Source organism: Schistocerca cancellata, chromosome 1 (genome assembly GCF_023864275.1).
Source record: "Schistocerca cancellata isolate TAMUIC-IGC-003103 chromosome 1, iqSchCanc2.1, whole genome shotgun sequence".
Classification (NCBI taxonomy): domain Eukaryota; kingdom Metazoa; phylum Arthropoda; class Insecta; order Orthoptera; family Acrididae; genus Schistocerca; species Schistocerca cancellata.
The window spans coordinates 987,608,978-987,635,391 of record NC_064626.1 but is presented as its reverse complement, the minus strand read 5'-3'; the positions used below and the strand labels follow the sequence as shown (position 1 = coordinate 987,635,391).

The window sequence follows — 26,414 nt, the reverse complement described above, 5'->3', positions numbered from 1 at the left end:
TAAGTTATAAATATAAATGATTAAAGAGAACAGTCATACTTTAACATTCACGGTTTGTTTTCAAGTGTGAAAGTTACAACAACATGCACCAGGGTCAAAGAGAGACACAGTGCCGTTGAAACACAACAGTTAAAAAACAAGACTAGGGGACATGTACTCAGCGGGTTACTTAAATTTTGACAACAGAATAAAAAAGTGGGTGAGATTAAACATGGCGCTGGGCATGACAGATCTATACAAGAATTTGATAAAGTCCATGGTGTGAACATGCAAGAACAGTGATGTAAAATATTCCAAAACATTACATAAAATTATTTATTAGGAAGACAGGAAAGGAAGTAATATAATCTGAATTTCAATCATAAGAGGAAAGTTCAATGAGAACTGAGAATTCAAGATGAATTTAATAATACAAGAGAGGCTGCAGAAATGGAATATGGTGAAGGTGATACAGTTGTTGGAGGCAATCTTGAGAATGCAGAAGCATTAGGCGATGGCAACAGGTGTCACCAGTAGTAGTTCTATAGGTGTGAATGAAGTTGCAGATCCTGTAAGCGAACACAGTTCATCTCGAGTTGAAATAAAAACAGAAGTGGAAGATTATGTAGTTGAAAAGTTGAACTGAACCAGAACATAGGTCCATCTTTTTGATGTGCAGCTCCTTATATTGGCCGTGTTTGCAGTTAAAAATTTTTGGATGTGAGGTCCGCCAGTTATGCAAAACACCATTTTTCTCAGTACCCAAACATGTTTCAGCAACACTGTGTCATCATCAGTGGGTTTTCATATTTTTTATTTATTCTGCAATGTGAACATTTTGTTAAATGATTATAAAATTATGTGCATTTTTACTTCAAACAACAGATCATTTCTTTTTGTAAATACCTTTACATTTGGTGTGCATGAACTTTCTGGATCACTTTTGTGTTAATTACTACAGGTAACTTGTCATTTGCAACCAAACGATGTTGATGAGAAAGTTTTTTGCTGGCAGTTAACCTATCTTCTAGAATGTAATTTAGTTTTTCGCGATGTTTTACGTAAGTAAATACAAAAATAGGTGCAAAAACATCGTGAAAACTAAATTACATACTAGAAGATAGGTAAACTCCCAGCAAAAAACTTTCTCATCAACATCGTTTGGTTGCAGATGACAAGTTACCTGTAGTAATTAACACAAAAGTGATCCAGAAAGTTCATGCACACCAAATGTAAAGGTATTTACAAAAAGAAATGATCTGTTGTTTGAAGTAAAAATGCACACAATTTTATAATCATTTAACAAAATGTTCACAGTGCAGAATAAATAAAAAAACGAAAACCCACTGATGATGGCACAGTGGTGCCGAAACATGTTTGGGTACTGAGAAAAATGGTGTTTTGCATAACTGGCGGACCTCACATCCAAAAATTCAGAACATAGGTGTTGAACAGGAATCATTCACTTCTGAAATGTTGCAGATATTAAAAAATATGAGTGTTAATCTGAGCACTGATACAGCGATATGAGAATCCTACAATGTGAAATTATGAGTAAGATGGAAGGTAATATTAGTAACAGGGAGACTAACCTTACTAATAAAATAGTAGCTCTGTGTCCTCGGAGTCTTTCGCAACGGCATACATGAATAAAACGGTCTCAGTTATTGAGACGCGTCAATATGAATAAAATCCTCGTGCTTTCGGTGGCCATCTCCACCATCATCGACAGCAGTTCACTGACTGCCGGGGCTGCTACGGTTTCTCGCTTATATAGGCATGATGACATCTTCAGCAGCCGATCAGATCAATCCAATATGGCGCGCATGTGTAAGTCGACCCGGGCAGCTAGTGGAACTATTGCCCGTGGCAACACCGGTGACGTCAAGTGGTGCAGGCGCCATGTTTGAAACTGCCACTCCCGCATCGCACATCTGTCTTTGCTCTCTTTCGATGTCCAGCGCCCGTCCCCATGCCCTGCTAAGTGTGTACCCCTGGTCTCTGTTGAAATTGTTGTTGTTTAAACGAATTTCAGCCGCTTCCTTTATAACGGAGTCCCAATATGTAGATGAATGAGCCAACACTTTTGTATTTTCGAACTGTATTTTATGTCCGTTTTCTACAGTATGCTCCACTATGGCCAACTTGTCAAGCTCCCTTTGTTTTATATGGCGCTTGTGCTCAGTACAACATTCAGCAACTGTGCGAATTGTTTGTCCAATATACATGCTGCCACATTCACAGGGTACACCACACAGACTGGACACTCGAAGAGCAATATCATCTTTAACCGGGTGCAACATATCCCGTATCTTGGGGGCTGGCCGGAGCACTGGTCACGCCCATGTTTCTGCAGCAGACGTCCTAACTGCTAGTTACTCCACAGTATGGCAGGAATACAGTCCATTTGGCCTCTTCTACTGACTCACAAGGTGTCTTTCGTCGGTGGCCCTTGAAAGTGTTTGTGAGTCCTCTTTTGCTGTATCCATTTTCCCTGAAAACACGTTTTAAGTCCTGCAATTCAGACTGTAGGTGGTCGTCGTCAGAGATAATCTTGGCTCTATGACCAACGTGTTCAGGACAGCTTTCTTGTTTACAGGGTGGTGGAAACTACTGGTGTTCCAGTAACGATTAGCGTGTGTTGGTTTCTGGTACACTGAATGATCAAGCTGGCCTCCTGCCTTCCGCTCAACCAAAACATCCAAGAATGGTAGCCTGCCGTGCTGCTCCATCTCGACAGTAAATTTAATTTTGGGATGGACACCGTTCGTATGATCGACGAACTGCTGTAATGTATCTTCACCACGAGGCCATATCAGAAAGGTGTCATCAACATATCGTAGAAAGCTCGAGGATTTTATTCAAATTGGCACGTCTGGAAAACCGAGAACATTGTATTCAAAATAGTAGCTAATTTGCCTATTTTGAATAAACAGAGCGAAAAAATTACAGAGCTCATTAAATCTATGGTTTCTGTTAAGGAAGTTCGGACTCAGGTTGCGGACACATGCTGCAGGTTCATTTTGGAAGTACAGTGAATCCAAGAGTATGCTGAACAGATTTTAGACAGTAAAGTACAAGGGTCTGTTTCAGTATTAATAACTGAAATAGATATTCACACCGGCTTTTGTGAAAAGGTAACCAGTGGGAGCAAGAGAAACATTGGGGAAAACTGCTTTACAAATTTGCAATGAAGAGGAATTTTGTGACAACAGTTACAACATAAGACAAATTGTCTACCATTGATGGTACACAAAACAGAACTGTTAAAAAAGGAAGAAAAGTTTGGGCCACAGGAGAAACAAGGAGGCTGGATTGCCTTGACATGTGATGCAGCAAATGGGGTTTAAATTTACTTACCAAACTTGACATTTTCCAAACTTAAGGACAAATTCTTGGAAGAATTATGGTCTGTACAAAAACAAGATAATTTGTGGCATTAATTTGTCATCACTCAATTGTGAAATATTCACAGTAGGAATTCCATGAAAGATTATTGTGAAAATTGGTTTAGGAAGGTATAATATGTGAAAGGAAGATGATCTTAGTTAGGGGTAACATGGGAATTATGGAAAACTGCCTGTCTATTCGAAAAGATACATCAGCAGCAGCCACAAAACATTTGCCGAATTTTTTTGAAAACGCCAAAAACATGGACCAGTGGTGCAATACTTGTGACCAGAGAAATTTAGGACCACTAATGTATATGAAAAGAGTGGCAGTAATAGACACCAAGTAAATGTGATAAGAGGGTGTAATAGAGGCAGTTTTGTAAATCACAGTTGTGGTACTATAACCATTGCAGAGTGTGAGATGACATGAAAAACTAAATGACATGCAGGTTGATGACCTGTTGGGAGGGGACAAATATAGATGACCCAAAGTAACAAAAGGCTTAGGTACTCCCCAAATGAGGTAAGGGACAAGAGAGAAAAGTACTGTTCCTATAAAAAATAAATTTCAGAATTGGAAACGCAACATGGATAAGATGACAATGCAAACTGCACAGAAAAGAACAGAACTGATAGTGAAACAAGTAGATAAAGAAATTGCTTATCAATTGGGTTTTGTTTAGTTGGGAGCAAAGAAGGTGAAGTTCAGGATCAATGCAAGAATAAGTCTAAAATGCCTAGATGGGGGCATATTGCTGTTACTGATGGCAATAGTTGCCAACGAATGGCCAAGTCAAAAGAAGTTAAGGAACTTGGACACATGTATGACAGTTTTAGAGAGTGGGAAAAAGAGAGGAAGTAACGGACATGCAACAAAGACAGTGACCTAACAAAGGCTCTACCAAATTTAAAGGAAAGAGAGGTTGAGGAACACACAGTGCATGGCACAAACGTGCATGCAAAACACAAAATTACTTCCTTCTCATTATATGAACACAGAGGTGACTTTTGAAGATAATGAGCATGATCCAAATATAATGTTGTTAGAGAGCCGTTCTGATTCTGATATATACAAGGTAAGAGCTGAAGTATATAATAGTGGATTCTATTCATAAATCAGTAAAAATGATGGTATTTGCATCTTTAATAATAGTGAAATGGCTTTGTCCAAAAATTCATTTGCAGACGTTACTGTAGACTCGATATTTATGAAAGTGAAAGTAGATGAAACAGAGGTTGATCACAATGTATATGTTCAGCACAAAGACAACGTTGTCGAAGAAACAGAGATCAGAAAGAGAACATGCTTCCAGTTAAAGAAGTAGGGCAGATTTCGTAGAATGATCTTGCAATGAAGAAGGACTTGCAATGGGAAAATGATGAAAATGGACAAATGAGTACCCAAACACAGACTGTAATTGCTGTAGATATTTATGAAAATAATTTGTTTGTTCTTCTGGACATAGGGCCACAACTTAGTGCAATAAGTAAGGCATTCTTCAAAGTTATTAAGAATCAATCTGGAGCAGTAATAATGCCCGTGATAGGTGTAAAGTAGTAGGAGCTAGTGGTAACACAAGCAAAACAATTAAAAATCAAGTGTTTCAATGTCCAAGAATAATTATTTTGTCATGAATTTTTACTGCTGCAAGAATTGAGTACTGAGATTATTTTGGGAATAGACAGGTTGATACAGCAACAGATCATTATTGATTGTGATCATAAAAGTGTTGTCATTCTTCTGGTCTTCAGTCCTGAGACTGGTTTGATGCAGCTCTCCATGCTACTCTATCCTGTGCAAGCTTCTTCATCTCCCAGTACCTACTGCAACCTACATCCTTCTGAATCTGCTTAGTGTATACATCTCTTGGTCTCCCTCTACGATTTTTACCCTCCACGCTGCCCTCCAATACTAAATTGGTGATCCCTTGATGCCTCGGAACATGCCCTACCAACTGATCCCTTCTTCTAGTCAAGTTGTGCCACAAACTCCTCTTCTCCCCAATCCTATTCAATACCTCCTCATTAGTTATGTGATCTAGCCATCTAATCTTCAGCATTCTTCTGTAGCACCACATTTCAAAAGCTTCTATTCTCTTCTTGTCCAAACTATTTATCATCCATGTTTCACTTCCATACATGGCTACACTCCATACAAATACTTTCAGAAACGACTTCCTGGCACTTAAATCTGTACTCGATGTTAACAAATTCCTCTTATTCAGAAACACTTTCCTTGCCATTGGCAGTCTACATTTTATATCCTCTCTACTTCGACCATCATCAGTTATTTTGCTCTCCAAATAGCAAAACTCCTTTACTACTTTAGGTGTCTCACTTCCTAATCTAATTTCCTCAGCATCACCCGACTTAATTCGACTACATTCCATTATCCTCGTTTTGATTTTGTTGATGTTCATCTTATATCCTCCTTTCAAGACAATGTCCATTCCGTTCAACTGCTCTTCCAAGTCCTTTGCTGTCTCTGACAGTAATTGTGCATAATGCAAATGATTATTTATTGCAAAAACAATTTGAAACGGTATGCGAGAGGGAAAGTTGTCAGAGAGATCCCTTAAAGGTTATTGGACAAATTAAAATGATGGTCTAGGAAATGGTTCAGAACAATACCCTGTTCAAGCTATTAAAGTATTGGGATTTTAGTGAAACTGTAAGTCAACTGTGGATTTATCATTAAAAGAAAAGAGGGCATATAATTGAGTGCTGAAAGAAATTGAGAAAGTTTTCTTGGATATACCGGGGAAGATTATAAGACATGACCACTGATTAGAAGGCACTGAACATGAACCATTTTTCATGCTACCTTATTCAACTCTTAAAGCCAAGAAAGCTGAAACCCAAAAATAAATTGACAGGATGGTTGAATGGGGCATAAATGAATGAAGCTATAGTCCACACAATAACTCCTTAATAATAGTCAGCGAACAAGATGGAGGAGTACAAGGGGTTACTGATGCTGGCACTCTAAATAAAATTGTAAAATAAGGACAGACCATCTTGAAAACATAGATGAAACACTTTAAAAATTCTCTAATGTTCGATTCAGGACCTGTCTGGATGTGATTGTTGGCAATTGATAGGTGCAGATCAGATGAGAATCATGGAAGTTCATTGCTTTTATCTGACGAAAGTGTTGTCATTACAGAGTAGTGCCTTTCAGGTTTATCACTTCTGTATCGATGCTTATAAGTGAACTTGACAGAATTTTGGGGAAAGAAATAACATCACAGATTACTATGTATGTGGATGATTTATTGATAGCCACTTGAATTTGGCAAGAACATTTAGTAACTATGGATAAAATGTTCAAAGCATTAATAAAAAGAGGGATGACTCTAAAAAAAGTGAGTTTATACGATAGTCTTTTACAACAATTCAGGTAGATGTCAAAACACAGTTACCATTTTTTCAAGATGATTGTTGGTAATGTTTTCTAATTTGGTAGCAAGCTATAAATATAAATAATTAATAAGAAGAGACAAACTATAATTTTCACATTTTGCTTTCAAGTGTGGAAGTTATGATGCATTTGAGGATCAAGGTCGCATGACAAATTCTTGTAAACAGATGGGCAGCACCACTCAAAATATAACAGTTAAAAGACAGGACTAGCGTACACATGGGGAGACATTTACTAAATTTTTGGCAATATAATGAAAGATTGAGGATGTCCACATTGAAACTGGTATCAGTGAGCATTAGACAGTTGTAATGATTACCAAAGTACAAAGGGCAACTAAAAGTAGACAGATTTATATGTTCAGTAAACTAGACAAAGGGGCAATAGTGTCGCATCTCTATCAAGTACTTGAAACTTTCAGCTCAGGACAGGAGCAGTTAGAGGAATTATGGTGAAAGTTCAAAAGAACATTTTACCATGCACTGGATAGATATGTACATACCTGAACTGTTCATGATGGGAGGTATCAGCCATTGTATACAGTCACTGTAAAGAAAATTCAAAAGAAACAGGCTACTGTGCAACAGGTGTAAAACATAGTATAGAGCTATACATGGGAGATGCTGAATCAATGTGTTTGGTTGTCAAGAGGGCAGCTCATCAAGCCTTAAGCAACTACTGTATCAGAATATTATGAAAAGATAGGCATTCTGGTTGTATGCAAAGCCTGTTAGTGGCACCAAAGTTAATGTCCAGACACTCATGGATGAGATGAACTGTAATTGAGGATAGTAAAGCAAAATCAGAAATGCTTAATACCATTTTCAAATCCTTCATGAACAAAACCAAGGAGTTATGTCCCAACTTCAATCATATTCACTGAAAAGGTGACTGAAATAATATTCAGTGCCAGTGATACTGAGAAACAGCTGAAATCATTAAAATTGAATCCCCATAATATTTTATACAAATTAGTGGCTGAGTTAGTGCCTACTTTAACCTTAACACACTGCAGATCCCTCAAACAAAAAACTGTCCCCCATTGTTAGAAGAAATTGCAGGCCACACCTATCTACAAGAAGAGCAGCAGAAGTGATCCAAAATAATGTCCAAAATCCTTGACATTCATCCGTTGTAGAATTTTTGAGTATATCCTGAGCTCCAATATTATGAGGTATCTCAAACAGAATTATCTCCACGGCAACCAGCATGGATTCCGAAAAAACTGATCGTATGAAACCCTACTCGCTCTTTTCTCATGCCACAGGCAAAGTGGCGAGTGGTGATGTGTTTGCGACACTTGCTGCCTGATCTTACCTATTCGTCCTGTGAATGAACAAGTGGCCATTCCTTCAGCAGGATCGAAGCAGGCATATGGGGATGGTGGTTTGCTAATTATTGGGAGCTCCAATTTTAGGTGTTTTATGGAGGGGCCTTATCCGAGATGTGAGGAGGCCTCATCTACAGCTAACAAGTGTGCAAGTTGTAGCCGATGTTGACACCAACAACACCAGTCGCTTGGGTTCAGAGTCCATCCTCAGTTCATACAGGTAGCTGAGGGAAGAAGTGAAGGCAGTTGGCCTCACACACAGGGTGCAAACAGAGCTCGCAACTTGCAGCATCATTCCCAGAGTTGATTGGGGTCCTTTGGTTTGAATCTGAGTGGAGGGCCTCAACCAAAGGGTTCATCGACTCTGTGATGGTCTTGGCTGCAGATTTTGGACACAGATTTCTGGACCTGCGTTATTGAGTGGAGAATTATAGGACAAATATTGACAGATCAGGGGTGCAGTACACAGAGGAAGCAGCAGAGTATTTGTGGAGTGCACTTCCTTTTCTTTTAAGGCTAGCGGGTAGTCTGAGGTACTGTGATAAACGCTTGCCAAATGCCATGCAGATAACGAAATTATACCATATTCACAGTGAGGAGCACACTTTGACTGTAAAAATTTTGTCAGTAAATTGTTGAAGTAATTGTAACACAGTTCCCAGATTTACTGCTCACCCGGAAATTACTCATGCTCAAATTAATCTCGAGACCAAGTTCTGGCTGAAGCCTGAAATAAAAAGAGCTGATATATTTAGCAATTCATGCAACACATATCGGAAAAACAGATTAGGCACCATAGGAGAGGGAGTGTGCATTGCAGTTGACAAAAATATTGTCTCTATTGAGGTTGAATTTGAGTGTGACAATGAAGTTATCTGGTAATGTAAAACCAGTCCGGGTCAAATAAAGTTAATTCTTGGATGTTTTTACATGCCACCCAATTCCAATTTAACAATTTTAAAGTCACTGAAAGATAGCCTATGGTCAGTAGCAAGAAAATACCCAGATCATGCAATATTTACTGGAGGTAACTTTAACCTGGACTGGGAGTCTATGGATTAATGGCAGGGTCTACAGACACAAAGTATTGCGAAGTACTTTTGAACATGTTTTACAAAAACTGTCCTGAGCACCTAGTTTGATAATCCACTTGCAATGGAAATATTTTAGACCTCGTAACTACAAACAGGCCTGACCTTACCGATGGCATCAGTATAGAGACAGGGATAAATGAACATACTGTCATTATAGTGACTATGGTTACTAAAATTAATAAATCAATCAAGAAGGCTAGAAGAGTATTTCTGCTACAAAAGAGCAGATAAGCAGTTGTGAGCATCCCACTTAGACAGTGAAATGACATCATTTTCTAGTATGATGGACACAGAGGAATTATGGGCAAAGTTTAAATGGGTCGTAACTAGTGCTGTGGAGAAATATGTGCTGAGGAAGTGGATTAAGAATGGAAAAGACCCACCTTGATTTAACAATAAAATTTGGAAAATGATGAGGAAGCAAAGGCTGTTGCACTCGGTTCAAAAGAGAATGGGCAAATGGCGACAGGCTAAAGTTAGCAGAGAATTGTGCGTCTGTAAAAAGATCAATATGCTAAGCATGAAACAACTACCACTGTCATTCCTTAGCACAACATCATGCCAAAAATCAGAGATAATTCTGGTAGTAAACGAAACTGTAAGTTGGTTTACGAGTTCTACCTAGTCACTTATTGACGAGTCTGGTGTGGTAGTAGAAGATTGCAAAAGGAAAGTCAAAGTTTTTAAATTTGTTTTTAAGAAACTGTTCATGGAGGAGAATCATACGAATGTACTGTCATTTGACCATCACACAGACTCCCATAAAGGAGGGCATACCAATAGGCATACCATGTGTAGAGAAACAACTAGAAGAGTTGAAAAACCAATAAGTCACCAGGTCTAGATGGAATCCCAATTAGGTTTTACAAAGAGTACTCTATGACATTGGCCCCATACTTAGTTTGCATTTAACACGAATCTCTCGCTCAGCAAAGTCCCAAGTGACTGGAAAAAAGACAAGTGACTCTTGTATATAAGAAGGGCAAGAGAATGGACTTCCACAATTACAGACCAATATCCGTAACACTGAGTTGTTACAGAATCCTTCAAAATATTCTCATTCGAATATAATACATTTCCTTGTGAAGGAAAAGCTTCTGTTGGTGATTCAGCATGGCTTAGGAAGCATCACTCGTGCAAAACTCAGCTCGTCCTTTTCTCACATGATATTCTGTGAATTATAGATGACAGGGAACAGGCAGATTCTGCATTCCTACATTTCCAAAAAACATTTAGCACTGTGAGCCACTGTAGACTGTTAACAAAGGTACGAGCAAACAGAAAAGGTTCCAAGATATATGAGTGGCTCCAAGAATTCTTAAGTAACAGAATCCAGTATGCTGTCCTTGACAGTGAGTGTTGATCAGAGATGAGGGTACCATGAGGAGTGCCTAAGCGAAGTGAGGTAGGACTACTGTTATGTTCTGTATACATAAATGATCAGGCAGACAGGGTGAGCAGCTATATGCGGCTGTTTGCTGATGATGCTGTTATGCATGGGAAGATGTCATCGTTGAGTGACTGTACAAGGATGCAAGATGACTGAGACAAAATTTCTAATTATGTGATAAAATTGAACACCTACAGCCATCTTTATGATGTTATTTATTAAATGGCTACCAGTTTCATTGCTTTAGTACCCCACCTTCAGGTAGTAACTGATACTGAGGGGAGTTAACTCCAACTGTACACATGATTGCATCAGTGGCCAACATCTATGAACAGGTTTTCACAGACTACCTGTAACAATGATGTTGTGCCTGTGAAAATCAGTTCATAGATGTTGGTCACTAATGAAGTTATGTATACCATTGGCGTTAAACCCCCCAGCATCAGTTAAGGCCTGAAGATGGTATACTGAAGCACCAAAATTGGTAGCCATACAATAAGTAACATTGTAAGAATGGCTGTAGGTGTTCCATTTTATTACGTAAGTGAATGGTTGAAATCCCTTAAAACTGCAATCAAAAGGATACACATACAAAAAAATTTCTAGTTGGCATGATGTATGGCAACTAGCTCTAAATGCAGAAAAATGGAAAATATGGAAGTTAATGCAGACGAGTAGGAAAAACAAACACATTATGTTCAAATACAGCATTAGTAGTGTGCTGCTTGACAGAGTCACATCGATTAAATATCTAGGCGCAGAACTGTAAAGCAATATGAAATAGAACAAGTATGTAAGGCCTGTTGTAGGGAAGGTGAATGGCCAACTCTGGTTTATTGGGAGAATTTTAGTGAGTGTAGTTCACCTGTCAAGAAGACCACATATAGAACACAAGTACGGCTTATTCTTGAATACTGATTGAATGTTTTGGGTCTGCACCAGGTCAGAATAAAGAAAAACATAAAAACAATTCAGAGGTGGGCTGCTAGATTTGTTACTGGTAGGTTCAAACAACATGCAAGTATTGCGGAGATGTTTCAGAACTCAAATGGGAATCCCTGGAGATCAGATTACATGTACTTTTCATTCCAACTGATCCACAGCGAGGAGATCCTCTTGGATATGCAACATGTCAGAAAACAAACATACACAATACATAGTTACAAAATAAGAAGAGATATGCTAATGCACGTTTCACAGATCCTACAAGACTGCCCTTGTTACATTTAAAAGGACATATAACTAGTCACCAAATATTAAATGTTCAATACACTCATGTGTATATGACAATTTTTAAGCTTGAATCATTGAATAAAAAAGATAAAATAAAAAACATTTTACAGCATTTATTTACAATGACTGCATTACTGCTCAAAATATGTACAGAAGTCAGACTGTAAGAAAATTCACATTATGTTGTACTATTAATAATGTACATGTGTCAATTGGTTCTGCCAGGAAATTCATCAACTGGAGTAGAAGGAGCTGGCCACCAATAAACCCTTTAGACTCTTCTCGAACTGAACTTTATTATTAGTTAAACTTCTTATGGTTGTTGGCATGTTACTGAAAATGGGTATTTCTGAATAGTGGACACCTTTCTGAACCAAAGTAAGTGACTTTAAATCTTTGTGAAAGTTATTCTTATTTCTAGTATTGACTCCATGGGCAGAGCGCTGCTGGTTTGGGGAAAAAAAGATTATATATATATATATATATATATATCCTGCCCTGAAATGAGATCCATCCTTCATGAAATCCTCCCCACTCCACCAAGAGCGTCTTTCCGCCGTCCACCTAACCTTTGTAACCTCTTAGTTCATCCCTATGAAATCCCCAAACCACCTTCCCTACCCTCTGGCTCCTACCCCTGCAACCGCCCCCGGTGTAAAACCTGTCCCATGCACCCTCCCACCACCACCTATTCCAGTCCTGTAACCCGGAAGGTGTACACGATCAAAGGCAGAGCCACGTGTGAAAGCACCCACGTGATTTACCAACTGACCTGCCTACACTGTGAAGCATTCTATGTGGGAATGACCAGCAACAAACTGTCCATTCGCATGAATGGACACAGGCAGACAGTGTTTGTTGGTAATGAAGATCACCCTATGGCTAAACAAGCCTTGGTGCACGGCCAGCACATCTTGGCATAGTGTTACACCGTCCGGGTTATCTGGATACTTCCCACCAACACCAACCAGTCAGAACTCCGGAGATGGGAACTTGCCCTTCAGCATATCCTCTCCTCTCGCTATCCGCCAGGCCTCAATCTCCGCTAATTTCTAATTTCAATTTGCCGCCGCTCATACCTCACCTGTCTTTCAACATCATCTTTGCCTCTGTATTTCCGCCCCGACTGACATCTCTGCCCAAACTCTTTGCCTTTACAAATGTCTGCTTGTGTCTGTGTATATGCGGATGGATATGTGTGTGTGTGCGAGTGTATACCCGTCCTTTTTTCCCCCTAAGGTAAGTCTTTCCGCTCCCGGGATTGGAATGACTCCTTACCCTCTCCCTTAAAACCCAAATCCTTTTGTCTTTACCTCTCCTTCCCTCTTTCCTGACGAGGCAACCGTTGGTTGCAAAAGCTAGAATTTTGTGTGTATGTTTGTGTTCGTTTGTGTGTCTATCGACCTGCCAGCGCTTTTGTTTGGTAAGTCTCATCATCTTTGTTTTTGGATGTGTGTGTAATGACAAATTTCATTAATGAATAAATATATTGAGAAGCAGTGGTTAGTATCCACAGTTCCCACCACAAATAATTTATATTACATATTTTTGATGTCAGAAAACTTCAGCTTGGCTTGATGAGTTACCCCAGAAAATAATCCCATATGAAATTGTGGAATGGAAATAAGATGGAAATAACAATAGTCAACTACCTCTCATTGTGCCCTGAAATGAGGAATGTCCTACCCACTACCCTTCCCACATGTCCCACAGTGGTATTCTGCCACCCATTGATCCTACAAAATATCTTCATCCATCCCTATGCAACCCCTGCTCCCAACCCCTTGCCTCATGGCTCACATCCCTGTAATAGACCTAGGCGCAAGACCTGTCCCATACATCCTCCCACCACCATCACAACCACCACCTACCAGTCACAAGCATTACCTATCCTATCAAAGGCAGGGCTACCTGTGAAAACAGTCAGGTCATCTACAAGCTAAACTGCAGCCACTGAGCTGCGGTCTTTGTGAGCATGACAACCAACAAGCTGTCTGCCGCACAAGTGGCCACAGACAAACTGTAGCCAAGAAAAAGCCAGACCACCCAGATGCTGAGCATGCTGCCCAACATGACTTTCTTCATTTCAATAATTGCTTCACAGCCTGTGCCATCTGGATCCTTCCCACCAATAGCAGCTTTTCTGAATTGCACGAATGGTAACTTCCCTGCAATACATGCTATGTTCCCATAACCCTCCAGGCCTCAACTTTTGTTAGTCATTGCCCTTTCCTATGTAGCACCTTCCCTGTTCCCATTCCAGCACTAAACAGCCCTCTGTTCCACCAACAGATCCAAAGCCTTTTTACTTCTCTCCTTTTCTTCTACCCTCCCCCCTCCACCCCAAATGCACATAGCTTCTCTATTATCTCCCCATCTTGTCCCTGCATGCTCCCACAAGCAGCAATTTACCATCTCCCATCCCTACCCTGCTATCCCTCCTCCTCCCTGCCCCAGCCTCCTCCTCTGCCCCCACCACCTGGTTGCTTCTCCCATCATGTGCTGCTGCTCATTGTCTGGCCTCAGCAGCCTGAGACAGTGGTCGTGTGTGTGTGTGTGTGTGTGTGTGTGTGTGTGTGTGTGTGTGTGTGTGTGTGTGTGAGCGCGCGTGTGCTTTGATTTTTCACTGTTTTATTTATGGTCAAATGGTCTTAAATTTTTGAGAATGTAGGTAAAACTGAAATTGGACAGAAGGTTGATGGTATTTCTTTATCTACTTCCTAATACAATGGCTTAAGTTCAGTATATTTCACCTACTCAAAAAATCTACCACTGATAAAAGACTGGTTACACAAATAAGTTAAAATGTCACTACACTCAGAGGCACAATGTTTAATCAACTCTGTGGATATATTATCATTACCATTAGAAGTTTTTGATTTTAAGAGTGTTATGGTGGACATTACTTCTACTGCTGTTGTGAGAGTCTAAGTCATATTACAGTAGTTACCTGTAGAGAATGGTCTGAGATATTTCACAGCAGAATCTACTGAACTTGACAACTCTATTTTTCTGTAACAATTATGAAATGCTTGCTGAAAAGTTCAGCATCCCAACATAACCACACAATAACCCTGAAAGACTGGTCTGGTGTGGGGTGGCGGAGGGGTGAAGTGGACTGCGGTAGTCATCATGGGGTTGTGGATCACTGCGGCTGCTGTGGGGATGGAGCCTCTCTGCCGTTTCTAGGCCCCCGGTTACCATACAATACAGTACAGTACAATACAATACAATGAGGTAGAAGAGACCCCAACTGGGAAAATTTTCCTCCCTTCTGTTAACAAGGTTACAGATAATACTGAAATGTGTTGGTGAAGTATGAAGTTGAAACAGGTGACGTATGAAGTTGAAACAACATTTAGACCTACCAAGTAAATAAAAGAATGCTTGAGAATGGCAAAAGATGTGTGGTATTCACCAATGACACATGGTATGTGAAAAATTCCATATAGTTGTGGGCAAGTATACAGCGAATCACAAAAAGAAGTATTAACATCCGCTTAGCCATATGTAAAAGGAATTGCTGCCTGGGAAAACTGATAAAACAGCCATAGATTAAATTCGATTCAGTTCTTGTTCCATAGACCTAAAAATGAGATGATTCTTGTTTGTGGACCATGTCAGAAAGTATAACATCAGAAACATGTGAATATAATAGTTAGTATTGTGATCAACTGTCTGGAGTAGTCAAAATAGGTGAATACATTAGTGAACTGGAATTGCTAATATTTACAGAATTAATACACTGTCAGAATGAAAGACTGTTATGCACTTTTAATAAATTTATCATACACAAAATACCTAACCTTGGCTGTTGTGACCAAGTGCTGTCAAAACTGAAATTTAACAGACATTTTTACTTAAGGTGGTTTAAGAGTCTCTGTTAAGATATTCATCGACAGATTAGGAGTTGCCCATCAAAATGTCTTTCAAACTCTGTTTAAACTGTTCTTTATCTGAAACCAAAATTTTAATGGTTGCTGCCAATTAATTGAAAAGGTGTGTTCCTGAATACTGGACCCCCTTTTTGGACCAAGGTAAGTGATTTTAGGTCTTTATGTAGATTGTTCTTGTCAGGGAACAGTTTTATTTACTGACCATGACCTCTCAACCAAGAAGTTTTAAGTGAGGTAAACAATGGCAGAGGAAGCTTACAATGTATTATCTACCCTTTGTCAAAGTCACTTATGTCTTTGCTGCTGATCCGTGTATATACTTTTCTTACTGGTTCAGCCTTAACCTTCAGTGGACTCCCTTTCTGGCATTTTTCTTCACCTGTATTTTTCCACACATCTTTCATGTAAACCTTGTGCATATCTCCACCTCCACCTCCACCTCCCCACTCTCTCTCTCTCTCTCTCTCCCTCTCTCTCTCTCTCTCTCTCTCTCTCTCTCTCTCTCTCTCTCTCTCTCTCTCACACACACACACACACACACACACACACACACACACACACACACACACACACACACACAAAAGCTCCCTCTCTCCTATCTATCTCTGTTTTGTGCATGTCACCTCAACAGGTGTCTGTAGAGGACCATGTGTCTCATCCTCTTTTATGCATCCTATTAACATGCAGTTTCCTGAAGATAAATGCCGACTATCCCACAGATGCCTGGTTATTAAAGTTTCAAGAACTGATGTTGAGCAAGGAATCTAATAAAATGCTACAGTCTAAGGAAGACAATATTAGATTAATTACTGCTTGCTGAGACCCACTGAAGCAGTTGTTCTTTCTACCTACCATGCGTGAATGAACTGAGAAGAAACTCTAATATGTAGTACAATGGGAAACATGCATTTCACAATAGTCTGCAGAGTGTAGATGCATATGTAGACTGCTTCAGCAGTCTTTTTCAATGGAACAATAACCAGCCTCATGCAGCTAGACTGTGCGAGGAAAAACTATAGAAAACAGAAAATAGAATAACTTAAAACAGGCTACAGGATTAATCACATTTGTCTTCAGTTGGAAGTTCAATATCTTTCCCAATGGCACCATGTCATTCACTGCCAAAAAAATGAACTATATTTAATGACAAAACTGGTGGTAATCATTTTTAAATTATGTAAAATGATAAAAGAATCATGTCAAATCTAAAAAACACACTCTAATACAAACTTTAATGCAACAAATTAACTCATGTGAATAGATGTAGAGAGCTACAGTGCTAGGATACCTGGAGTAATTTCACATTTGAAGGAAAATCACCCGTCAATAGTTCCTCACGAAGTAATCTGGAAAGTTATAAAAAAAAAAGCATTGTAAAAATAAATAAAGGATAGTTGTACTATTCACATAACTTTGAAATAAATTACTTACATAATCATTGAGCAACAAATGTAGATAAGAAAATCAAAACGATGCTCATCAGCAAATAGAGAGTCCCAAATCCTAAGGACATCTGGCAAAGGAAATTCTTGAGACAAAAGTAGTGTCAGCCACCTGAAACATGAAGCTCCTGCTATAATAATGCTGAAATTCAATGGTCTGTGATCAACCTTTTTGAGACATAAGTGTAATATGAATGTGGATTAGTTATCACTGACATAATGTCTGTTGGAGAATATGATTTATAAAACATCATACACCGGAAAGCCCAGGATGGAATAACAACAATACAAAACGAACAGATGGCTAATAAACACATAGAGAAGGTCAGTCTGTGACACTTACGTCCAGTTTCTAAATCATTTAATTTCCTGTTTTAAGTAATGAGATGGCAGGAGTATCATTAAAGTATTATTATTCATATTTCATAAGACAATGAACAGTTGTGGAGGGTACTTCATGTCCATGCTGTGAATGAGAAAGGCAGAGTATTCTCCCTGTCTTTAAGATCTTTTCCTTATTGTTTCTTTTATTTGCACTGTGTAATTTAAGTAGAATAAGTGTTAAGAGACATCTTCATCTACATCTACGATCTACAAACCACAGTGGGGTGCATGGCAGAGGGTAAGTCCCACTATACCAGTTATTAGGGTTTCTTCCTGTTCCATTCACATGTGGATCACACGAAGAATGATTGATTGAATGCCTTTGTATATACAGTAATTATTCTAATCTTATCCTTATGAACCCAGTGTGAGTGGTACATACCCCTAGTATATTCCTACACTAATCACTTAAAGCTAACTCTTGAAATTTTGTTAATAGACCTTTTCGGGATAGTTTACATCTATCTTCAAGAGTCTTCCAGTTCAGTTCCTTCAGTCTCTCTGTGACACTCTCACATGGATTAAACAAACATGTGACCATTCTTGCTTCTCTTCTCCATATATGTTCAATATCCCCAGTTAGTCCCATCTGGTATGGGTCCCACACACTTCAATAATATTCAAGAATCAGTCGCGCGAGTGATTCATAATCAATCTTCTTTGTAGATTGATTGCACTTCCACAGTATTCTACCCATAAACCAATTGTTTTTGTTGTTGTTGGTTGGTTTGAGGGAGGGGACCAAACAGCAATGTCATCGGTCCCATGGATTAGGGAAGGATGGGGAAGGAAGTTGGTCACGCCCTTTCACAGGAACCATCCCAGCATCTTCCTGAAGCAATTTAGGTAAATCACGGAAAACCTAACTCAGGATGGCTGGATGCAGGTTTGAACCACTGTCCTCCCGAATGCGAGTCCAATGTGCTAACCACTGCGCTACATAGCTCGGTCAATAAACTGAAATCTACCACCTGCTTTACACATGTGTGAACCTATGCAATCACTGCATTTCGAAACCCTACAAAGTGTTGCACCCAGATATTTGTATGAGTTGGCCGATTCCAACTATTATGACTCATTGGTATTATAGCCACAGGATACTATGAGAAGGAAAGTTGCTACTCACCATATAGTGGATGTGCTGAGTCGCAGACAGGCACAACAAAAAGAGTCAGCTTTCAGCCATTAAGGCCTTAGTCAACGACAGACAGACATATGCACACACTCACACACACTTGCAACACTCACACACATGAGAGAGTCTTTTTGTTGTGCCTATCTGCATCTCAGCATCTCCTCTATACAGTGAGTAGCAACTGTCCTTCTCCTAATATTGTTAAATTCCATCCTGGAATTTCCACTGTTTAATTTTAGTCATAGTACACTACATTTTTTCATTTTGTGAAGTGCAAAATTTTACATTTTGGAACATTTAGAGCAAGTTGCCAATCTCTGCACCATTGGGAAATCTTATCAAGATCTGACTGAATATTCAAGTCAGAATAGTATTGGCAGTCAAACCAAAGCTGCCTCCTGGCTGGCAGTTGAGAAGCTGCAGTTCATTTCCGTAATGCATCTCTTACATGCTCTTTGGGATATTCATGAAAGGACTCAATATATGCAATAGATACCTTCACCTTTGGGAAATTCATTCAACAGAGCCACACACAAGTTCAAGTAAGCAGCACTTCAAGAATGCAGACTTTACTGACAACAAAAGAACTGTACCAGCAAAGTGTGATCTGATGGTCACAACAAGAAAACAGGAAAGACCTACAGTAAACATGAGATGGGAAAGCTTCAAGTAACTGGAGAGTGTAATGCAAGAAGCGGAACAAATGACAGAGAGATAAGCAAAAGTACACAGCAAGCGGATAGCTTTATGGGAAGTGTGAGGGCAATGATATGAAGCAAAGAGGTCAACTAGCAAAGTTAAAAGGTTATATACCGAACATTGGAAAAAGACAATGTATGAGACAAGGATGCCTTGGAAAATCCACGGGATAAAGGTGGAGGGCAAGAGACTAAGGGAAGGCCAAGGAACAAGTGACTATGTAAAATGGGTGGAAGAAAGCATTCAAAAGAGAGAAGACTGGGTCACAGTAGTGACAGAGAGATAGTGGCAAGACCAAAGAATTGGAGAGGCTTTGTTTTCCAAGCACAGCCTGTCAGTGGCAAGAAACTGTGTAAGATACAGATTATTATTATTATTAATTATTATTTCATCTCTAAACCTCTGGACATTAAAAATGTTCCTCATACCATCAATCCATGTAACCATTGATGCCACTTCCTTATACACAAATATTCCGCACGTCCAGGGCCTCGCTACGATGGAGCATTTCCCTTCACACCGATCACCTGCCATCCTACCTAAAACCTCTTTCCTCATTACCTTAGCCAGCTTCATCCTGACTCACAACTTCTTCACTTTCGAAGGCCAGACATACCAACAATTAAAGGGAACAGCCATGGGTACCAGGATGGCCCCCTCGTACACCAACCTATTTATGGGTCGCTTAGATGAAGCCTTCTTGGTTACCCAGGCCTGCCAACCCAAAGTTTGGTACAGATTTATTGATTACACCTTCATGATCTGGACTCACAGTGAAGAAGAACTCCAGAATTTCCTCTCCAACCTCAACTCCTTTGGTTCCATCAGATTCACCTGGTCCTACTCCAAATCCCATGCTACTTTCCTTGACGTTGACCTCCATCTGTCCAATGGCCAGCTTCACATATCCGTCCACATCAAACCCACCAACAAGCAACAGTACCTCCATTTTGACAGCTGCCACCCATTCCATATCAAATGGTCCCTTCCCTAGAGCCTAGGTCTTTGTGGCAAACGAATCTGCTCCAGTCTGGAATCCCTGAACCATTACACCAACAACCTGACAACAGCTTTCGCATCCCACAACTACCCTCCCGACCTGGTACAGAAGCAAATAACCAGAGCCACTTCCTTATCCTCTCAAACCCAGAACCTCCCACAGAAGAACCACAAAAGTGCCCCACTTGTGACAGGGTACTTTCCGGGACTGGATCAGACTCTGAATGCGGCTCTCCAGCAGGGATACGACTTCCTCAAATCCTGTCCTGAAATGAGATCCATCCTTCATGAAATCCTCCCCACTCCACCAAGAGTGTCTTTCCGCCGTCCACCTAACCTTCGTAACCTCTTGATTCATCCCTATGAAATCCCCAAACCACCTTCCCTACCCTCTGGCTCCTACCCCTGTAACCGCCCCCGGTGTACAACCTGTCCCATGCACCCTCCACCACCATCTACTCCAGTCCTGTAACCCGGAAGGTGTACACAATCAAAGGCAGAGCCACGTGTGAAAGCACCCACATGATTTACCAACTGACCTGCCTACACTGTGAAGCTTTCTATGTGGCAATGACCAGCAACAAACTGTCCATTCGCATGAATGGACACAGGCAGACAGTGTTTGTTGGTAATGAGGATCACCCTGTGGCTAAACATGCCTTGGTGCACGGCCAGCATATCTTGGCACAGTGTTACACCGTCCGGGTTATCTGGATACTTCCCACTAACACCAACCAGTCAGAACTCCGGAGATGGGAACTTACCCTTCAGTATATCCTCTCTTCCCGTTACCCACCAGGCCTCAACCTCCACTAATTTCAAGTTGCCGCCACTCATACCTCACCTGTCATTCAACAACATCTTTGCCTCTGTACTTCCGCCTCGACTGACATCTCTGCCCAAACTCTTTGCCTTTACAAATGTCTGCTTGTGTCTGTATATGTGTGGATGGATATGTGTGTGTGTACGAGTGTATACCTGTCCTTTTTTTTCCTCTAAGGTAAGTCTTTCTGCTCCCGGGATTGGAATGACTCCTTACCCTCTCCCTTAAAACCCACATCCTTTCGTCTTTCCCTCTCCTTCCCCCTTTCCTGATGAAGCATCCGTGGGTTGCGAAAGCTTGAAATGAGGGAATGTCATGCATCTCCCAGAGCGACATACTGTTCATGAATGAAATGCCGGAGAGCAATCTAAATAGGAATCTTGACAACACGTTAAAAACACCACTTGGTCCCAACACAAACATTAACTTGAGAAGTATAGCAGACAGCAACCACAGTAGTACAACTGGAGCACTGCTATGGCAGCTACTATCTAACATAAATGCAAACTTTGATGATATAAAACACAATATGAACACCAATTTCAGTAATTTGACACAAGATATGAAAATGGTAAAACAGCAACAAAATACTGTTACACAAGACCTAAATGCAATAAAGCAAGAACAAAAACAAATATTCAAGAATTTGCAAGACACAGTCTCACAGAAACTTTATGACTTAGCCAAATATTTTCGCACTGAAATTGACAAAAAATTGAATGATATGAAAACAAGGTAAAGCATGAAATACTTTCTGAAGTTAAGAGTAACATTAAGGAGTTACAACAGAAGGTAGATTCTTTTAATGATCATCACGATCTAGCAGAGCAGCAAAGAAAGAAAATCACAGATGTAAACACAAACATTAAAGCCACACAAAACCAGTTGGTTTCGACAGTAAAAAAGGTAACCACTGTCATTAACAAGCTAAATAAAGTCTATGAAGGTGAAGAGCTTACTTTAAGAGTAGCAACATTAGAAGTTGACTCAGCATGTGCTAATAAGGAGAGAGAGAAAAGATTAACAATAATCTGAGTGATATCATTAGTCAAGCTGAAGCAGGTACGCTACATTTATTTATTTATTTATTTATTTATTTATTACTTGTCATTAGCCAACATTTGTTGAAATAGACAGTTTTGACATTACATTTGATAGTGAATCTAAAATTGGGAAACTATGTACATTCAGATTACATTACATGAGGATAAAGAGTTATTCTCTACATTATAATTCCATAACATCATAGTTACTCTCTACTACATTCCACTTCCTAACAATTTGTGCAGCTGCTTCTTGAAGGCATCTCCTTGTAGGTCTTTCAGTGATTGTGGTAACTTGTTATATAATTTTAATCCTGTTTGCTGAAAGCTACTTTGGACCTTAGATAGCCTAGTAAAGTCTACATTAAGATTGTTTTTATATCTGATATCCTGTGAATGAACATCTGTTCTGGATGTTAAGGTATGTATTTGTTTTTTTATGGAAAGAAGACACGCTTTTATATACAGAGAAGGTAATGTTAAGATGTTAAGTTCCTTAAAGTGCTTTCGACATGATTCTTGGCTTTTAATACCTGTAATTGCTCTAATTGCTTTCTTCTGCCACATGAACACTGTCTGAGCACCAGTCGAGTTGCCGCATAATTTTATTCCGTACTGTAAGTGAGATTCAAAGAACGCATAATAAGACGATAAAAGTTGTTTTCTGCTGACTAATGTTTTTAGTTTCCTTAACAAAAAGACTACTCTAGAAAGTCTGGTACATAACAGTTCCGTGTGGGTGTTCCATGTTAATTTCGGGTCCAGGTGGATTCCTAGAAGTCTTACAGAGTCAGACTCATTTAATTTTTCCTGTAGATTGTGCAAGAAGAAATACATAGTTTCTGTCTTGCTACTGTTGAGTATCAGCTTGTTACTGTGGAGCCATATGGCAGACTTTTCAAGCATTGCTTTTGTTTGTTTCTTCACTTCCTCCAATTTGTTATCTGAGGTAATCAGGGTTGTGTCGTCAGCATATATTATTGACTTGTGAAGCATGAAAGTAGGCAAGTCATTCATGTATACCAGGAAGAGAAAAGGTCCAAGCACTGAGCCTTGTGGCACGCCTCTTACAACTGGTACGGCATTTGATTGCTGGCTATTTACTATAACTACCTGAGTTCTGTTTGTCAGATATGATCTGATTAATGCCAGTTCGTTATTTTTTACACCATAGCTCTCTAGTTTATTTATTAGTATTTCATGGGATACAGTATCAAATGCTTTACTCAGATCTAGTAGTACAGCACAAGTGATGGAATTGTTCTCGAAGCCATCAAGTATGTCTGTCACAAGAGTTTCTACTGCATTTATTGTAGACAATCCTGGCCTAAAACCAAAGAGCGAGGAGGAAAAAAGATTTTGTTCAGCAAAGTAGTTGCAAAGTTGTGTTTTAATGCAGCATTCTATTATCTTGGATAATATAGGTATGAGGGATATTGGACGGTAACTTTCAGGTTTGTTTTTTTCTCCTTTTTTATAGATTGGGATAACAATAGTAGCCTTCAGGACCTCAGGAAATTTTCCAGCTGTAAAAGTACTATTGATCAGAAAGGTAAGAGGGGCAACAATAATGTCAATTATTTGTTTCAAGATGGTGTTGGAGATGCCATAGAGATCTTCACTGTATGAGCCATGTAGGTTTGTGACGACTTTGTATACAGTTTGGCAGGACACCTGTTTCCATTTAAAGGATAAGTTATTTAGGTCAGGAATGTTGTGGGTAAAACTTTCAGAAGTTGCATCATCTGGCGCAGAGGTAGCAGTAGCTTCCAACTTAGTACTGTTAACAAAAAATTCATTTAATTTTCCTGGCACTATTGGAATTTCTTGTCTGTTTTTATGCTTCCCTGCTATTTCGTTTATTACCTGCCAGGCTGCTTTGCATTTGTTGCTGGAGTTTTCAATGAAAGCATCATTGGCTCTCTGCTTTGCCATCTGTATTTCAGTTCTATAATTTTTCCTGGCTTCTTTATACCTCTGCTTCGATTCTAGGTTACCAGTTTTAGCCATTTTATGTAGGGCAATAAGTGTGTTTCTCAGGTCATGCAGTTCAGGAGTGAACCAGTTGTGCTTCTTTTTTCTATTTGGTGCACCATCTGTTTTCATCTTTTTGATTATTTGTGGGCTACAGTTTTGAACTAAGCTTGTTAGTATGTTCATGAATAAGTTAAAAGCATTACCGTTGTTATTACAATTATATACTCTGTCCCACTCAACTTCTGATAATTTTTGCCTTAACATAAGGGTAACACCATTGCAGAGAAGTTAGTACGCGATTGTGTTACACACAGATGTAATAGAAAATAATATTCAGGAAAAAGAAAATAAAATCATGAACAAGGTAAACATTAACCTAAAAGCCATGGAAAATAGGATCTGCAATCGTTTCGAAGAAAATATTACTGGATCTCGAAATACGTATGTAAATAACACATGCTACAGTGAACAAACCGCAACCTGTTGGTATCTATTCACAAATTGTCACTAGACTCACAGCAGGTACCAGTGACAGTTGCAGATTTCAAAATGTAAACGTAACCACAACTCCAATACCTAAACAACTACCAGCCGGAATTACAGGTAACTACAATAACAACGTAAATAATGGTCAAAAATGCCGTGAGTCTATCAACTATTTTTGCAGACAAAGGTTTGCTGCAACATCGACAATTTCCTACATTTATTACTGAAGGTAAAAAAATGAATTCTGTAGTATTTATTAGAGTTTTTCATCATGTATTTCCATGCAACTGGACGGAAGCACAGAAAATGAGATTTGTCATGGGATATACGCAAGGTGATGTGCTCTTATGAGCAACTGAAGTGGCTGAGCATTGCAGCACTTATATCCAATTTGAATGAGCTTTCCTCAACCAATGCTGGTCTGAGGGAATACAAGAAAGACTCAGACGTGAGGCTTTCAACCCTGCACCATTCAATGGCAAATATGGTAGTCTACATGGTTACTTTGAAAAATACCTGAACAAGACACGCTACTGGACAAACCCAATATCACAGGTAGACGTGTTAAAAATTTTGAAAAGTTGTTTACCATTGCACACTAGGGAAAAATTAGTTGCAATACCTGAGCACGACACTGAATATTTTCTGTCAGTGGTCGATTCTATCAACTTAATCTATGAGGAAAGACCTGTTCACAAAGAGCAACAGAAGGTCAGGAACAAAAACAAAAACAACAACAACAACAACAACAACAAAACTCTGTAAATAAGTCAGTAAAACGTGATTTAAACTCACAGCAAGGTTGGTACACACAAAAGCCAAGTTATATACCCAGTGGAAATGAGTACTGTAACAGGAATGGAAAAAACAAATGATTTAAAAGAAATTTCCAAAACAACAGAGGTAACTTCAACGCACAAGTGAATTACAGTTCACCATCACAAGCCCCAATGCCGAATATGAATAGAAACTGTCAGCCGCAGCAGGCAGCCAACCTTTGGGCAGCAAAATAACTGCACAGCAGCTAACGACACTACTCGGCGAAGTATACACACAGTGCAACTCACTGAAATTTCTCCAGGTAATGAAATAAGTCACACTATGCCGTCAGAAAACACCAACTGGTCGTAGTTAAGCCCCAGGCTATTGACCTCTCAGGGAGTGGGGGCAAGGCAGAACTACACGTTCCATAAGATTTGACAAATGAGACGACATCAAGGATGATCTGTATCAGCATGAGTTAGATATAGTAGAGTTAGATATATATGAGTTAGATATAACAGAATGAAGAATAAGTACAAGCAATCATTAAGGTGAAAATATTTAACATTAACAACACACAGTTAATATAAGATATGGGTTCAACTAACAACCTAATGTCAAATGCATTTTTTTTTTTTTTTGGTTAAACATCAGGCACTTATTCCAGTACAAACTGAACATTTTATGGTGAAATGCAACTTTCTTATAATTGACAAACTTATAGTTGATTGTCTTATTGGCATAGACACATTTAGAATGTACAAACCACAGATTGACATAGGTAATGGTAAATGCCACTTTCATGTGAAGGATCAGCTCTTTCCTATTGCTTTAGTCAAAAAACCAGATGAAAGTAACAAAAACAAACCAGAGTCAAATGTAATAGTACAATATTCCTTTCCAGCTGTGTGTTTCACAAACAAATTTGA

At 39.3% G+C, this 26,414-nt stretch overlaps 1 protein-coding gene across 3 annotated transcripts in view; it reads right to left on the bottom strand.

Annotated features, from left to right (window-relative positions):
- Positions 1 to 26,414, bottom strand: part of LOC126088571 (TBC1 domain family member 13) — a 237,825-nt gene that overhangs the window by 70,168 nt on the left and 141,243 nt on the right. For all 3 annotated transcript variants that reach the window (XR_007519971.1, XM_049906764.1, XM_049906776.1), the window contains exons 8-9: positions 17,167 to 17,289; positions 17,024 to 17,081 (exon numbers count right to left, since the gene is read on the bottom strand). Coding sequence is in view for 2 of the 3 variants with exons in the window: in XM_049906764.1 (XP_049762721.1) it covers positions 17,024 to 17,081; positions 17,167 to 17,289 (181 nt within the window). In the remaining variant the exon portion in view is untranslated. The remainder of the gene's footprint in view (positions 1 to 17,023; positions 17,082 to 17,166; positions 17,290 to 26,414) is intronic.